Below are 14,551 nucleotides of genomic sequence, written 5' to 3'. Positions count from 1 at the left end.
TGTGCAAACCGCACAGGACAAGTGCTGAAGCTCAACGCCCAGGTAATCTGTGCCCTGGCGTCCTCTTCTCCAGGGACACACATCATCACCTTTGGCTTGGAGGCCCCAACTGCTTTCCCCTCCCAGCAGCATCCACTGCTGCCGTGTTCTGCCCCGGGGTGCTGCTGCACCCACAGGCCAAGGCTGGATCTGGTGTCTGCTGCCGATGTTTTCCTCCGTTCTCTCCCGGGTCCCAGCAGGAAATGTGGGAGGAGAAGCAGCAGCAGACTCCTTTGGAGCTTCTCCATCCCTCTGTTAGCAGTGTTGTCCCAGATGGAGTTGGTGCCTGTGCTGGGCACCGAGCAATGTGGGCACACAGACGTGGCTATGGCAGGCTGGGGAGGGCACTTCCAGCGCAGCCAGTTCAGCCGGTGTTCAGAGCTGCAGCCTCAAGGATGCCCATTGGCTCCCTTTCCCTATTTTCAGGACACTTGTTTCCATTGGAATCCTTGGCTCTGTGCCTTCTGTTTTGGGCATGTTTTTTTGCCTGAAGTCATTTCTCCTTTGTTACTTGCTCTACTGCCTGCTCTGCTGCCTCAGGAGCAGCCCTGTCCCTGAGGCTCTGTGCATCCATCTTCCAGATGCGGGCCCTGCAGAAGGCAGTGCTGGAGATGGAGGCTACCCAGGCAACTCGAGAGAAGCAGCTGCTGCAGGAGCTGGAGGAGTCCCGAGCAGGAGAACGGAGCTTGAGGGACTCTGTGCAGGTGCTGGAGGCTGAGGTGTCTGAGCTGCGTAGGAAGCTCCAGAGCTCTGAGAACAGAGCAGAGGCCTTGGCCACGAAGTGTCAGCAGGCCAGTGGTGCTCACCAGGAAACTCAATCCCAGCTGGACAAACTGCTCCTGGTTCTCCACCACGTGATCAGGGATAGCAGAGACTTGGTCACCTGGAGCTCAGGCAAGTGTGGGAGGCTGGGAGAGCAGGTGGAGCGAGGGGGTGGTTCCTGGTCATCCTGGTATGACACACTCACCCTGTCAGTTCAGGCTGACTCAGGCCTTGGGAAGTCTTGTCTCCCTGCAGAGACACAAGTCCATGTTTGTTTGTAGAGAAGTGATTAGAGTCAGAAGGGAGAAGGGCCCAAGTCCTGTCAAGCCACAGGGCCCATGCAGTTGTCTTTGGGGCAGTGCTGACATTAGTGGTCATCAAAATAACGTCAGCCTGTGACACACATCCTGCTGCAAGGCGAGCTCTAGGACAATGACAAAGGCACCTCCTCCTAGGTAGAAAGAGGCCTTGTTTGTTGGAGACTGTTGGATTAAATCTTGAAACAGAATGTCTTCTCTTTTCAGAAAAGGGTCATGTCTTGGGCCTAAGTGCTTCTCAGGATGGGGATGTCCCCGCAGAGCTCACAGTGGACAGAGTGTCAGCAGCTCTGCAAGACCTGCAGCAGCACCTGGAGCATTCCCAGAAAGATCTGGTAATATGCACCCAGAAATCCTGTCCTGCTGCTGGGCTGCTGGACAAGCAGAGTGCCAAGGCCAGGATGGGTGGAAGTTCTTGTAGGGGGGTTGTCTCACTAGCATGGGGAGGAAGGAGGATCACGATCACATCTACCAGTACGGTCCAGCTGCCCTCTCCCACCTGGGCTATTTCTGCTTTAGTGTTTGTAGCCCTTTGTCTCCTGCCAGCAGTGGCACTGACAGGTGATTCTGTTCCTCTTGCCTCTTCCAGAATGATGCAAGGAAGAAGATACAGGCCTTGGAGCTGGAGCTGGGCATGGGGCAGGCTGAGAGGGACAATCTCAGAGCCAGCAATCAGGAGCTGCTGAAACAGTTGGAAGAAATTCAAGCAGGTACAGCTTCACCTCTCCCACCCGCTGCCCCATCCTGTCCCAGCAGGGATCTCTGATGCCACACAGAGGAAAAGGGCAGTGCCCAGAGATGGCAGAGGGGAAGAACAACCAGCAGGAGATTTCTCCATCCAGTGCCAGTGAAAGCTTTTTCTCGAGAAAGATGCCGTGGCTGGCAGTGCCATCTGGCTGTGCTATGGCTGATCCCGTGCACAGGTGGTGCCTTTCAGGTGCTGTGTCTGTGCTGAGGAGCTGTAGCTGGATGCCTCAGCTCGATTCCCCCCAACTCCAGGCCCTGACAGAGCCCCCAGGCTATTGGCCTCTCTGGAGCAGGGCTGCACAGGCATCCCCGCTCCTTTGTCTCTCTTGGACTGCTCACTCTGCACAAGCCCAAGAGGAAAGACACTTTCCTATTCCTCTGAACCTTGCCCCTTGGATTCCTGCTTTTTTCTCCTTCATTTCTGTCAGCTTTGGAAGCCCTTGCGGCCTTAGGGGCTGGCAAACACAGGCAGGCCAAGAAGACAGTGCTGTTGTCCCTGCAGGATGCACATCAGTTTGCCTTTGCTTTGCTGTTCTCATTCTCCTTCTCCTTCCTGCTGCAGCGATGTGGAGGGCAGAACACCAGAAGACCTCTCGAGAAACTGCCCTGGAGAAAGAGGCCATTGCCCTGAAGGAAGAGGGTGTGACTCTTTGTCAGGAGGTGGCATCTCTGCAGAGGAAACTGGAGAGCCTGGAGAAGGAAAGGAAGGATGTGCTGGTGAGAACGGCAGATGCCATGAAGGGCCATTTCCTAGCTATGTTTGGCCCTTGTGTTAATAGTTCTAAGGAGCACCTCTTTCCAGCTGAGCTTTTCAAACTGCATTCTTCTGAATAAGGAGGAAAAGATGTCGTAGTCATGCCAAAGCCAGTTAGTGCTGAGGCTGCTGGTTTTCCTCCATGCTGGAGTTTTGTGCCCTCTAGTTCTCAATGTCCACACTGTCTCTATGGACATTGCATGGTCTGGGCAATTCCTCGTGTCCAAACCCACGTCCAGATTTCAAATACCTGGACCTGGAACGAGAGGTGAAAAGGCCAAGTTTGCTGTTAATAGAAAGGTGTTTGGCCTTGGCCATCAGAGAGCAGCCAGTGGGGAGAAAAGAGAGAAAAGCAAAGTGCTGATGCAGATAAGGACGTGTGCCTGCAAGGGGAGAACTCGTCCTGAGTGGCAGCAGAGAATGACAGACTGATGTGGCCATTGCTGCTCCAAGAGAGGGCAGTGGGGCTCTCGGGGATGGTGCCATGGAAACTCTACACAGGAGAGCTCAAAAACCACTCCTGTCACCCCAGCTGCAGGGAATGAAATGTTGGGGGTGTTTGCTCTTCCCTTTCTCCCTGCTGGAGAGCACATCCTCATGGCACCGCCTAAATCCTGCTTAGCGTGGACTTGGAATCCTGGCTGCAGTTCTGGCAGCTGCTCCCCAAAGGAACACTCGAGTGGAGCTGCAAGAGGTCGGGGAAGGGCAGAAAGGGAGCTGGGATGGGCTGAGTGAGCTGGGAAAGACTCAGCGTCAAGGGCGGTCCCAGCAAAGGTCTGAGGCATCCCGAGAGGCAGAGAGAGAGGGGCAGCCTTTGCCTGCCTGTGGCAGGAGTCCCGATCTGGTATGAAAAGCAAACCGAGAGAGGGAATGAGTGACCTCCCTGTTTTGGCAGCGTGAACGGGAATTGTACGAGGAGCAGATGAGAGATCTGAAAAAGAAGAATGAAATGAAAACACCGGAGATGCGAAGTGTCAAGGAAAACACCCAACAACTGGAAGTGGAGAGGGAAGCCAAGCAGGAACAGTTGGAGCATGGGGCTGCTGCTTTGAAGGAATGGCAAGAGACCGCTCAAGTCCTGAGTGTTGCACTGACCAAGAGTGAAATTTCCAAAGGGGCTCTGAAGAAAGACTTGGACATCTTGAAGGAAAGGCTTTGTCTCCAGGTAGGCACTGGCACTGATCTTCAGTCCACTGCAAAGTCTCTCAAAGATTCCAATGAAGTTTCCCATGAAGAGGTGGGATTCTAAATCCCTGTCAGTCTAGGCCTGCTTGGGCAAAGCAGCCCGGGCTGCAGCAGGCAGCCTTGTTTGTCTGCCTGGCTCCAGCCAGAGACCATTGGCTGCCAGATTGTTTGCTGGCACGCCTGGAACGACTGAGGCAGCTCTGGAGCTGTTATTCAAATCAGCTCCAGGCCAAAAGCTGGGCATGGGGAATTGCTTCTCCCGTGCCCAGGCAAGGGGAGGCAACATGTGTGGGTTGGATTTGGTGTGGAAAGGAATGGAGCAGGTGAGCAGAGTGATGGACTGAAGTGAGCAGAGTTCTGTAGCGAGGGCTGAAGAGCAGCTGCACTGCTGGAGCTTCGAGGACGCTTCCCGAGATGGAGATTTCTGAGGGACAGCTCTTGTGGTGTTTGAAATAAGGGAATCATCTCCTCTCTGAACACCCAGCAGGCTGTTGGAGCAGAGGGAAAGCGGCTGTCTGAGCACTCCAGGAGGGGTGTGGAATGTGTGCGGGACCAGGTTGCAGCAGCAGCAAAAGACAAGCCAGAGAAGCGTGAGCTCAGGAGAACTTTTGAGGTAAAGTGGGCTTTCACTGCCTCTGCAGAGCCTCAGGCTCCTCTGGATCATGACTCGTGTGCCCAGGCAGTGCTTTGGAGTCCTCTGCTTGTTTCCTTGCCTCTCCCTGTCCCTGCTGTGGGCACACCCCTTTGTTTGTTCTCTCTGTTGTGGCAGCCCATGGCTTTCACAAAGGCACCTTCAGTCCGCTGCCTCCCTCCCTGGCCCCGTGTCCCCGGACACACACTGGCCTCTCCTGCACAGCCCCCAGCGAGAGCTCTTTGCCCCCAGTGCTGTCTGGTGCAATTGAGGGTCTGTGAGCAGAGATCTCCTTGCCTTGATGTCCAGAGGTCCTTTTGCCCCATGTTTGCTGACAGGTTTCTGTGACCCTTTCTCCCATCCAACCTGCAGGTGGAACCTGAAGGGAGGAGTGTCCAGAGAATCTTTGGGAAAGTTTACCTCTCGGATATCATTAGAGTGGATGCTCCCCCGTCTGCCCAGCACAGCAGGTCGACTTCTGGACAGGTGAGAACATCATCTTCCTTGGTGGGAGGAACACAACCCTTGGCAAGGCACATGTCCCTCAGAAAGCAGAGTAGCAGCTGTGAGCTGAGCTTTTTTCCCCAAGCCAGGCAAGCCCTGAGCGCTGCTCCCAGGGCTGGCAGCTCCTCTGCTCCAGAGCAGACAGAGGGCACCGTGCTGGAGCTGCTGTGGCTGCACCCGCTTCAGAGCCAGCAGGAGGTGGGAGCAGCTGGCTCTCTGCTGCCAGCCAGCCCAGCAGCCACAAGCCCGTGGTGTCAGGAAAGAAGAGTTGGAGGAGTTTCATGGCCTCAGCAGTGCTTGAAGGCTCATTCTCCCCGTGGGCTTCGTTGCCCACATTGTGCTCTGCTCCCATGTGGAATGCTCTGAAGTTTGGGAGAAGGAGAGTTTGCTCCCTGTCCCTGGGCTGGCTGTGCAGGAGCTTGCTGTTCAGATCAGCTCCAGGCCAAAAGCCGGGCATGGGGATCTGCTTCTCCCTTGCCCAGGCAAGGGGAGGCAACACGTGGGGGTGAGCAGTGATGGACTGAAGTGAGCAGAGTTCTGTAGCGAGGGCTGAACAGCAGCTGCACTGCTGGTGCTTAGAGTCAAGTGTATTGGCAGTTGTGGAAGATGCAGTATTTTTGGGTGACAACACAGAATTTGGGGCAGGGATGTTTGTTGGGAAGGAGCAATCTGGTGCCAGGCAAGCCAGCAGGGCCTGACACAGCACTTCCAAGGTAACAGTGCCAGAGGCTTTTGGCAGCCCAGGGTATCGGAGCTGCAGAGGGCAGATGCTGTGAAACTTTGAGCCCAGAGCACAGGAGCTCCCTGTCCTCTGGCTGCCTGCGAGGTGGCACTGGCTGGCTCTGCACAGGGCTCCTGAGGAAGGGCTCGAGCTGTACCTTGTCCTGCTTCCAGGTTTCCCAGGAGCAAGAGTCATTGAGCAGGGCTCTGGAGCAGCTGCACCAGGAGCCCTCTGGCCAAGGGCACGCACTGGCCCAGGTGTGCAGGGAGAAGGAGCTGCTGGGCCGGGAGAAGGCTGCCCTTGAGGGCCGACTGGCAGCCATGGAGTGTCACCAACAAGACCTTTCCAAGCAGCTGGCAGAGACCAGGTAAAGGCAGGGAGGAGACCCTTTCCGGATGCTTTTACCTTGCATGGACAGAAAATGGAAGTCTCAAGAAAAAGAAATATGCCACAATGTGAAGGTTATTTTTCTGACATCTAAAGCCAGCAAAGCTGTTGTGAGCCTTGGGCTCCTGTTTGTGCCGCCAAGCACACTCGTGTGGGAAGTCAAAAGCAAGCCACCCGGCCCTGAATTGAGTAGTACTTAAACCATGCAGCTGTTGAGTGAAACCTCAAGTTTCTCTTGGGTTTAGTTCCTTGTTCTGGGCATTGAACATCCCTCTTTCCTTCCTAAGTAGCTTGACACAATCCTGATCTTCAGAACTGAAGCTTCATCTTCAGAACTCCAGGCTCTGACCTTGGGATGTTGGCAGTAGCATGCTGCCATTCAGGGGGAAGCCAGAGGCTCCTGCTGAAAATGCTGAGGGCCTTCTGCTTCCAAGCACACTCTTGAGAAGTGTGAGGCAGGACCTAGAGCTGCTTAGAGAGCAGCAGGGAAACCTCTTTGGAATTGTTGACAGCCCCTGGGGATTCTTGCTGTGTTGATGGGCACCCACCTGTCAAACCTGCCAAGGTCCTTTTGGATGGTCCCTCTCACTCTCCAAAGAAGGACAAGACTTGGGCTACTGCCTGCTTAGCTGGCAACACTAAAAGAAAGGTGGCAAGTCTATTCCTTGACCGTGCAGGAGCTTAAACTGCAGTCTCTGCATTCAGGTAGTTGTTGTTCAGACAACATGGTGTTCTGAATTTTTACAAGTGCTGCCATGACCATGAGATTTTACTGTATCATGCAAAGTAGTTCTGAAGTCTCTTAAATACAGAGTGTCTGGAAAATTATGTACCTTTATGTCCATGATGAAGAGAGTTAACAAGTCAGGAGTGAGCCAGGACGAGAGTCTGTTCTGTCCCCCTGCAGAGCAGCTTGGAAGTGCTGATGAGAGAAGGGCTGTGAGCAGAGGCTGGGCTTTTGCTCCTCGGCCCAGCCTGTGTGGGCACAGCTAGCCAGGGTCATAGGTCAGGAAGAGCAGCTGAAGGTTCGGCTGTTGAGGTCACGTTGGGCTGGGCTGTCTGTGCTGTGCCAGGCCATAAGGAAGGCCTGGGCACTCCCTCAGAGGGCCCTGCTTTGCTACTGAAATGGCACAAATGGGCCTTCTCTGTACAAGTTTCCATGCGACCCGTTTTACATTCTCAGGCCTGGGCATCTTGAGCCACGTTGTCCTGGAATAACTGCCCGGGAGTGTCAGGAGCGAGCAGCTCATGTCTCTCCGTATTTGCAACCTGTAGGTCAGCGAAGGAGAGCCTGGAATCCAGCCTGTTTGCTGCTCAGCAGCAGATATCCCAGCTGGAGATCACCAGCAACCATCTGGAGGCTCAAGTGCTCACAGTCACACAGGCCAAGGAGGCGCTACAAGGTGAGAACCTCGTGTGCTTTGTTTGTGGTGCCGCCCCACCTAGATAGAGAAGCTGCTGTAAAGCCTCCTCTGTCTGCAGGGCTTCTGAGGAGCGGTGGCGCTGGAGGCAGGGCCCTCCTACGCTGACACTGAAAGGGCCTGAGTCAGTAAAGGCAGTAAAGACTCTGAATCTTGCTGTTGGTCGTGTTTGCAGGAGAAGTGAAGTGCCTCCAACGTGAGCTGGAAGCAGAGAGAGCTCTCAGGAAGCAGGAGCAGGAAGACACAGCACAACAGCTCTTGCAGGTAGAGCAGCAGTGTCACGAAAGCCTCAGGCTTCAGGGAACTGCTCAGCAGGTGGAAATAAACAAGCTCCTGCAAGACCTGGTAGGTGACAATACGCTTCTGAATTGTCCAAGCCGGCCCTGGGGGCTGGTTTAGCACCAGCAGAGCCTGAGGGTGTGAAAGGGCAGCAGTCCTCTGCCAGAGGCCTCCCGCTGCTGGGCCGGGCAGGAGAGGCGGCGGCTCGGACTTGGAGGCGCGTGAAGACCCACAGGATGGTGCTGGGCCAGTAAATGCAGCCACGGCTTCCGTGAGGGCGTAAGGCGAGTTCCAGAGCAGCTTGGGCAGTGCCCATCCAAAGCGTGGCGGCCCAGGGCAGGATCTTCCCCGAGTCCCACCTGCCACGGAGCAGATGCCAGCGTGGAGCAGATGCCAACAGTGCTGCTGGCTGCAGGCGTGGGAACTCGGTTCCTGTCTTGCTGTGCTCCCACGGTGGACAGAGGGATTAGCTTTGGGCTGGAAGCAAATGGAACAGGCCCCGGTCCTTCAGTCCTTGTGACTGGGGCATCAGGGTGCCAGAAGGTGACACCTCCTTTTCTGAATGGTTGGACTCAATGCTTGTGCAGGTCTTTCCCAACAGAAATGATTCCATGTTTCTGGGATCCTTGCACCTGCTGAGCCTCCTTTTAAATTCCCTGACAGGACACGGTTTCTGGAGAGCAGAGAGCCAGTGCTGTTGTCTTTTCAGGTTGGGGTTTGTGGGAGGGATGAAGCTTCACGTTTTTCAGCGAGAAGCTTGCCTGGGGACTTCAACTTGAAGATTTTTCCAAACCTCCTCAGGCAATTGACCGGGAAAGGTACCATGCAGACATACAGGAGATGCTGCAGCAATGGGGAAAAGAGAAGGCAGAGAGAGAGCAGGAGTACCAGAAGGTGCTGTTTGAGATGAGGCAGAAAGTTGCCACCCTGCAGGCTCAAAGACAAGAGGAACAAACTAGATTTGAAAATGCCAAGCGAGAGGTAATGATTGTGCAAGGAGAATTGGTGTGATTTTTTGCAAGGCTGGAGCTGTGGGAGATGGCAGGCTATGGGGCTGTGTGGAGCATGCCCTCCATGTCTTCTACATTGAATTTGGGGAGGTGAAAGGTGAACAGGGCTATCTTTGGGCCCAGGAATGAGCCCTCTCACAGGAAGCCCGGCAGAAACATCAGCTTTCCGTTGGGATTTTTGTGCTGCTCTTGTGCTCTGTTTTCCTAAGACTTACCTCGGAGGATCTTCACTGTTCTCTTAAGGGTCCTCTTTTGGTGTGTACTGGTCGGTGTCCATAGCCAAACTGAGTTTGTAGGACTTTTCTTTTGTGGGCACAGGGAGGGCGCAGCGGGAACGCTGACAAGAGACAAATCTTTTTAAAGACTCGCCTGGAGTATTTCTGAACAGCAACCCAGAGATGTCTCCTGGGCTGTGTTCTAAGTCACTTCCTGGGAAGCTGTGTCCCCCCCAGGGCAGACAGTGGCCCAGGGGAGCAGCAGCCGAGTGCTCTGAGAGCGCGTGAGCCCATCAGTCTTTGCCTCTTGCCACACAGAGTTTGCAGGGGAAGTGTCAAGCCCTCTGCTCTTTCCTTCTGTGCAGGTCCTGCTGGAAAAGCAGAAGGAGAAGAATTCTTTATCAGAGACACTGCTCCAAACTCGGGGACAGCTAAGCCAAGCCTGCCAGCAGGTGCAGCAGCTCAGGCAGGAGGTGAAAGAGCAGCAAGAGAAGGGGCAGGTAAGTCTGAGCAGGCAGGGAACAGAGTGCAGGGCAGTGGCAAGGGCACAAAAGGCAGGTGCTGGGAGTCAGGAGGCAAGGGCTGCTTCAGGCCCTGGCAGCACAGAGCCTGGCAAGCTCCAGAGCTCAGGCCCGGGAAGCAAGGCTTACAATGGAAGCAGAGCTGGGTAGAGAAGCCAAAAGAAGTCGCTGAAGGAATGGGATTTTGAGAGAGCAAGTGGGAAAAGCTGAGCCTGAGGGCAGGTCGCAGGAAGTTGCTCTGCATTTTGTTGCCAGACCATCCAGGCAAAGCTGCAAGCTGAGCTGCAGAAAGCTCGGAGGGGAATCCAGGCAGCGCAGAAGAGGCACAAGGAAGAATTACGAGGCATCAAAGAGGAAATGAATCTCCTCCTTGAGCAGAGGGAGGCTCTACAAAAGCAGGTGAGTGAAAGAGCAGTGGCACCGCAGCATCCAGCAGGGGGTCTGTGCCCTTCTTGCTTTTCCATGGCAGAGCAGCAGCTGCTGGGGTGGTCCCTGGGGCTGCCTCGTGCTCTGGGCTCCTTGGCAGCTGCTCTGAAGGACCCTCGGTGCTCTGCTGAATCTCAGCTGCTGCCCTGGACAGCTGGGCTAGTCCTCTGGGCTGTTGGCCAGCAACCATCAGCACGGATTCCTGCTGGCCTCTTCTTGCTGGCCTTGGTGTGGGAGGTGCTTTTTCAGGTGCCCTTGGTGGGCCACGTAGAGATTGAAACAAGTTGTCCGTATGCATTGTGAATCTGGTGCTCTGAGGACAGGGAGAAATGGAAAGTTGGCCTTTGCCTTTTCTCACAGCCTCTGCTGTGGCTGACAGTGACAGGCTGTGGCTGTAGCCTCTGACTGCTTTGTTCTGTTTGACTGGAGGTGGGAGAGTTGACATCTCAGCTGGCAGCCTCCAGAGAGTCCCAGGCAACGATTGTTCAGAGAGCCCGGCAAGATGTGAGGGAGGCCCAGAAGCAGTCAAGGCAGAAGCTGTTGCAGGTTGAGCAGCTCCAGAAGATGCTGGAGGAGGCAGAACATCAGAACAAGGAGCTGCAAGTGCACCTGAAGAACTTGGAGATGGAAAGGAGTCAATGGGAAGAAGTGGCACGCCAAAATTCGGGACTTTGGGCTTCCTTGAACACCCTAGAGAAGGAAAAAGCCAGGTAAATGAAAGCCTGTGGGACTCTGCCTTGTGGGAATGGATTCCCTCTTTGCCATCTTTGCACCTGCCAGGGGCTCTGGCAGCATTTCCTACGTGGCAGAGTTCTGAACTCTCCGTGCAGACGCGTCTGGTTGTCTGGATGTTGTGTTTCATTTTCTTTTCTTTCAAGCCTTCAGTTAGAGTTTTTCTGAAGACAAAGGCTTTTGGAGTAGCTCTTTCCCTCTAGGGGTGTGTTCTGTTGTGAGGTGGGTGTGCTAACACTGCCCAAGCTGCAGTGTAAGGAGCTGGACACATCCAGCAGCTCCGCCTTGGGTCCTGTAACTTGAAGCCTTTGGGATCTGGAGCAGCCTGGCATCCTGATGCCTTTGCTTGGCAGAACCATCTCAAGGCCCTGATTGCTGACCTAGGCCAGATTCCCCTCAAAGGCACCCAAGAACCAAGAATGTCTCTGTTGCATCGTTCCTCAGAAAATGCCCCCAGGTGCCTGGGGGGGCTCAAGCAGGGTCCCTGCCAGCCTCCAGAGTCACAGGCAATACTGACTGTGCAAAGAATGCAAGAGACAAGACCAAGGTTAGCGGGGCCCCTCCAGCTGACCAAGTCCTGCCGGTCTTCAGTGCCACAGGATTCTTCTTTCGAGAAGAAGACAAAGAAAGGGCAGGGCCCTCTTGCTTGCCTGCAGGTTTCTGCATCTTCCATCAGGTTGTGCTCCAAGGCTCTGTTGCCACTTCTGCTATCGGCCTTTGTTTCTCCAGCTGGAAGTAGGATGGGTGCTGGTAAATCTTAGGGAACTTCCCCGAGATCCTCTGGCTGTAGGGTGCTGCTCCTCCTACCTGGACATACAAGATGGGGCAAGGAAATGTCTCTTCCATGTTGACCAAACCTTTCCCCCTTGGAGCCTGGGTAGTCAGAAGAAAACTCTTCCTCTCCCCTATTCTCTTCATGGCAAGACTTTGTTAGGTCTATATTCACATTCCCATCTCAAGAAGAAGGTAGGACATGTAGGCAGGAACTCCCCATTCTTTCATGAATAAAAGCAGAGTGGGCACATGCTGGGCTGTGACTGCAGGGGGAACAAACAAACAGCCACGTTGTTTAGACAAACCTCATCAGACAGAGCAGTTTTCCCCGAGGTGGTGCGAGTCCTAAGAGTTCCTAAAATGTGATACCGTGTAGTAATGAGTTGCATGCTTCCCTTTTAGGCTGCTTCTGTCTCTGGAGGAAAAGAACCTGTGCCTCAGAACACTGGAAGAAAAGAACCAGGCACTGAACAATCAGGTGTCTCAATTTCGTTCTGCTCTTCGCGAGGCCGAGCAGCTCTGTGCAAACCGCACAGGACAAGTGCTGAAGCTCAACGCCCAGGTAATCTGTGCCCTGGCATCCTCTTCTCCAGGGACACACATCATCACCTTTGGCTTGGAGGCCCCAACTGCTTTCTCCTCCCAGCAGCATCCACTGCTGCCGTGTTCTGCCCCGGGGTGCTGCTGCACCCACAGGCCAAGGCTGGATCTGGTGTCTGCTGCCGATGTTTTCCTCCGTTCTCTCCCGGGTCCCAGCAGGAAATGTGGGAGGAGAAGCAGCAGCAGACTCCTTTGGAGCTTCTCCATCCCTCTGTTAGCAGTGTTGTCCCAGATGGAGTTGGTGCCTGTGCTGGGCACCGAGCAATGTGGGCACACAGACGTGGCTATGGCAAGCTGGGGAGGGCACTTCCAGCGCAGCCAGTTCAGCCGGTGTTCAGAGCTGCAGCCTCAAGGATGCCCATTGGCTCCCTTTCCCTATTTTCAGGACACTTGTTTCCATTGGAATCCTTGGCTCTGTGCCTTCTGTTTTGGGCATGTTTTTTTGCCTGAAATCATTTCTCCTTTGTTGCTTGCTCTACTGCCTGCTCTGCTGCCTCAGGAGCAGCCCTGTCCCTGAGGCTCTGTGCATCCATCTTCCAGATGCAGGCCGAGCTGGAAGCAGTGATCGAGAAGGCGGCTCCCCAGCCTACTCAGGAGAAGCAGGAGCTGGAAACTGAGGGGTCTGAGCTGCGTGTGAGGCTCCAGAGCTCTGAGGAAAGAGCAGAGGCCATGGCCACGCAGTGTAAGACTTTGGAGCTGGAGCTGAGGGAGGTGCAGGCTCAGATAGACCATCTGAAGGCTCGCAACCAGGAGCTGCAGCAGGAGTTGGAGGAAAGTGAGCAAGGTAGAGCTTCTCCTCTCGCACCCACTGCCCCATCCTGTCTTGCCAGCAGGGCTCTCTGATCCCATGCAGAGGAAAAGTGCCCAGAGATGGCAGAGGGGAAGAACAACCAGCAGGAGATTTCTCCATCCAGTGCCAGTGAAAGCTTTTTCTCGAGAAAGATGCCGTGGCTGGCAGTGCCATCTGGCTGTGCTATGGCTGATCCCGTGCACAGGTGGTGCCTTTCAGGTGCTGTGTCTGTGCTGAGGAGCTGTAGCTGGATGCCTCAGCTCGATTCCCCCCAACTCCAGGCCCTGACAGAGCCCCCAGGCTATTGGCCTCTCTGGAGCAGGGCTGCACAGGCATCCCCGCTCCTTTGTCTCTCTTGGACTGCTCACTCTGCACAAGCCCAAGAGGAAAGACACTTTCCTATTCCTCTGAACCTTGCCCCTTGGATTCCTGCTTTTTTCTCCTTCATTTCTGTCAGCTTTGGAAGCCCTTGCGGCCTTAGGGGCTGGCAAACACAGGCAGGCCAAGAAGACAGTGCTGTTGTCCCTGCAGGATGCACATCAGTTTGCCTTTGCTTTGCTGTTCTCATTCTCCTTCTCCTTCCTGCTGCAGTGATGTGGAGGGCAGAACACCAGAAGACCTCTCGAGAAACTGCCCTGGAGAAAGAGGCCATTGCCCTGAAGGAAGAGGGTGTGACTCTTTGTCAGGAGGTGGCATCTCTGCAGAGGAAACTGGAGAGCCTGGAGAAGGAAAGGAAGGATGTGCTGGTGAGAACGGCAGATGCCATGAAGGGCCATTTCCTAGCTATGTTTGGCCCTTGTGTTAATAGTTCTAAGGAGCACCTCTTTCCAGCTGAGCTTTTCAAACTGCATTCTTCTGAATAAGGAGGAAAAGATGTCGTAGTCATGCCAAAGCCAGTTAGTGCTGAGGCTGCTGGTTTTCCTCCATGCTGGAGTTTTGTGCCCTCTAGTTCTCAATGTCCACACTGTCTCTATGGACATTGCATGGTCTGGGCAATTCCTCGTGTCCAAACCCACGTCCAGATTTCAAATACCTGGACCTGGAACGAGAGGTGAGAAGGCCAAGTTTGCTGTTAATAGAAAGGTGTTTGGCCTTGGCCATCAGAGAGCAGCCAGTGGGGAGAAAAGAGAGAAAAGCAAAGTGCTGATGCAGATAAGGACGTGTGCCTGCAAGGGGAGAACTCGTCCTGAGTGGCAGCAGAGAATGACAGACTGATGTGGCCATTGCTGCTCCAAGAGAGGGCAGTGGGGCTCTCGGGGATGGTGCCATGGAAACTCTACACAGGAGAGCTCAAAAACCACTCCTGTCACCCCAGCTGCAGGGAATGAAATGTTGGGGGTGTTTGCTCTTCCCTTTCTCCCTGCTGGAGAGCACATCCTCATGGCACTGCCTAAATCCTGCTTAGCGTGGACTTGGAATCCTGGCTGCAGTTCTGGCAGCTGCTCCCCAAAGGAACACTCGAGTGGAGCTGCAAGAGGTCGGGGAAGGGCAGAAAGGGAGCTGGGATGGGCTGAGTGAGCTGGGAAAGACTCAGCGTCAAGGGCGGTCCCAGCAAAGGTCTGAGGCATCCCGAGAGGCAGAGAGAGAGGGGCAGCCTTTGCCTGCCTGTGGCAGGAGTCCCGATCTGGTATGAAAAGCAAACCGAGAGAGGGAATGAGTGACTTCCCTGTTTTGGCAGCGTGAACGGGAATTGTACGAGGAGCAGATGAGGGATCTGAAAAAGAAGAATGAAATGA

At 54.6% G+C, this 14,551-nt stretch overlaps 1 protein-coding gene across 1 annotated transcript in view; it reads left to right on the top strand.

The window, feature by feature from the left end:
* LOC138120837 (centrosome-associated protein CEP250-like) overlaps positions 1-14,551 on the top strand; it is a 118,521-nt gene that overhangs the window by 66,808 nt on the left and 37,162 nt on the right. The window contains exons 16-22 of the mRNA XM_069033855.1: positions 3,515-3,856; positions 5,834-6,027; positions 7,323-7,413; positions 9,764-9,892; positions 10,349-10,629; positions 11,828-11,987; positions 12,566-12,742. Of these exons, the coding sequence (XP_068889956.1) occupies positions 3,515-3,856; positions 5,834-6,027; positions 7,323-7,413; positions 9,764-9,892; positions 10,349-10,629; positions 11,828-11,987; positions 12,566-12,742 (1,374 nt within the window). The remainder of the gene's footprint in view (positions 1-3,514; positions 3,857-5,833; positions 6,028-7,322; positions 7,414-9,763; positions 9,893-10,348; positions 10,630-11,827; positions 11,988-12,565; positions 12,743-14,551) is intronic.

Source organism: Aphelocoma coerulescens, chromosome 20 (assembly GCF_041296385.1).
Source record: "Aphelocoma coerulescens isolate FSJ_1873_10779 chromosome 20, UR_Acoe_1.0, whole genome shotgun sequence".
In the NCBI taxonomy this organism is placed as follows: Eukaryota; Metazoa; Chordata; class Aves; order Passeriformes; family Corvidae; genus Aphelocoma; species Aphelocoma coerulescens.
The sequence above is the reverse complement of the archived record's forward strand: the minus strand, read 5'-3'. Positions and strand labels throughout refer to the sequence as shown.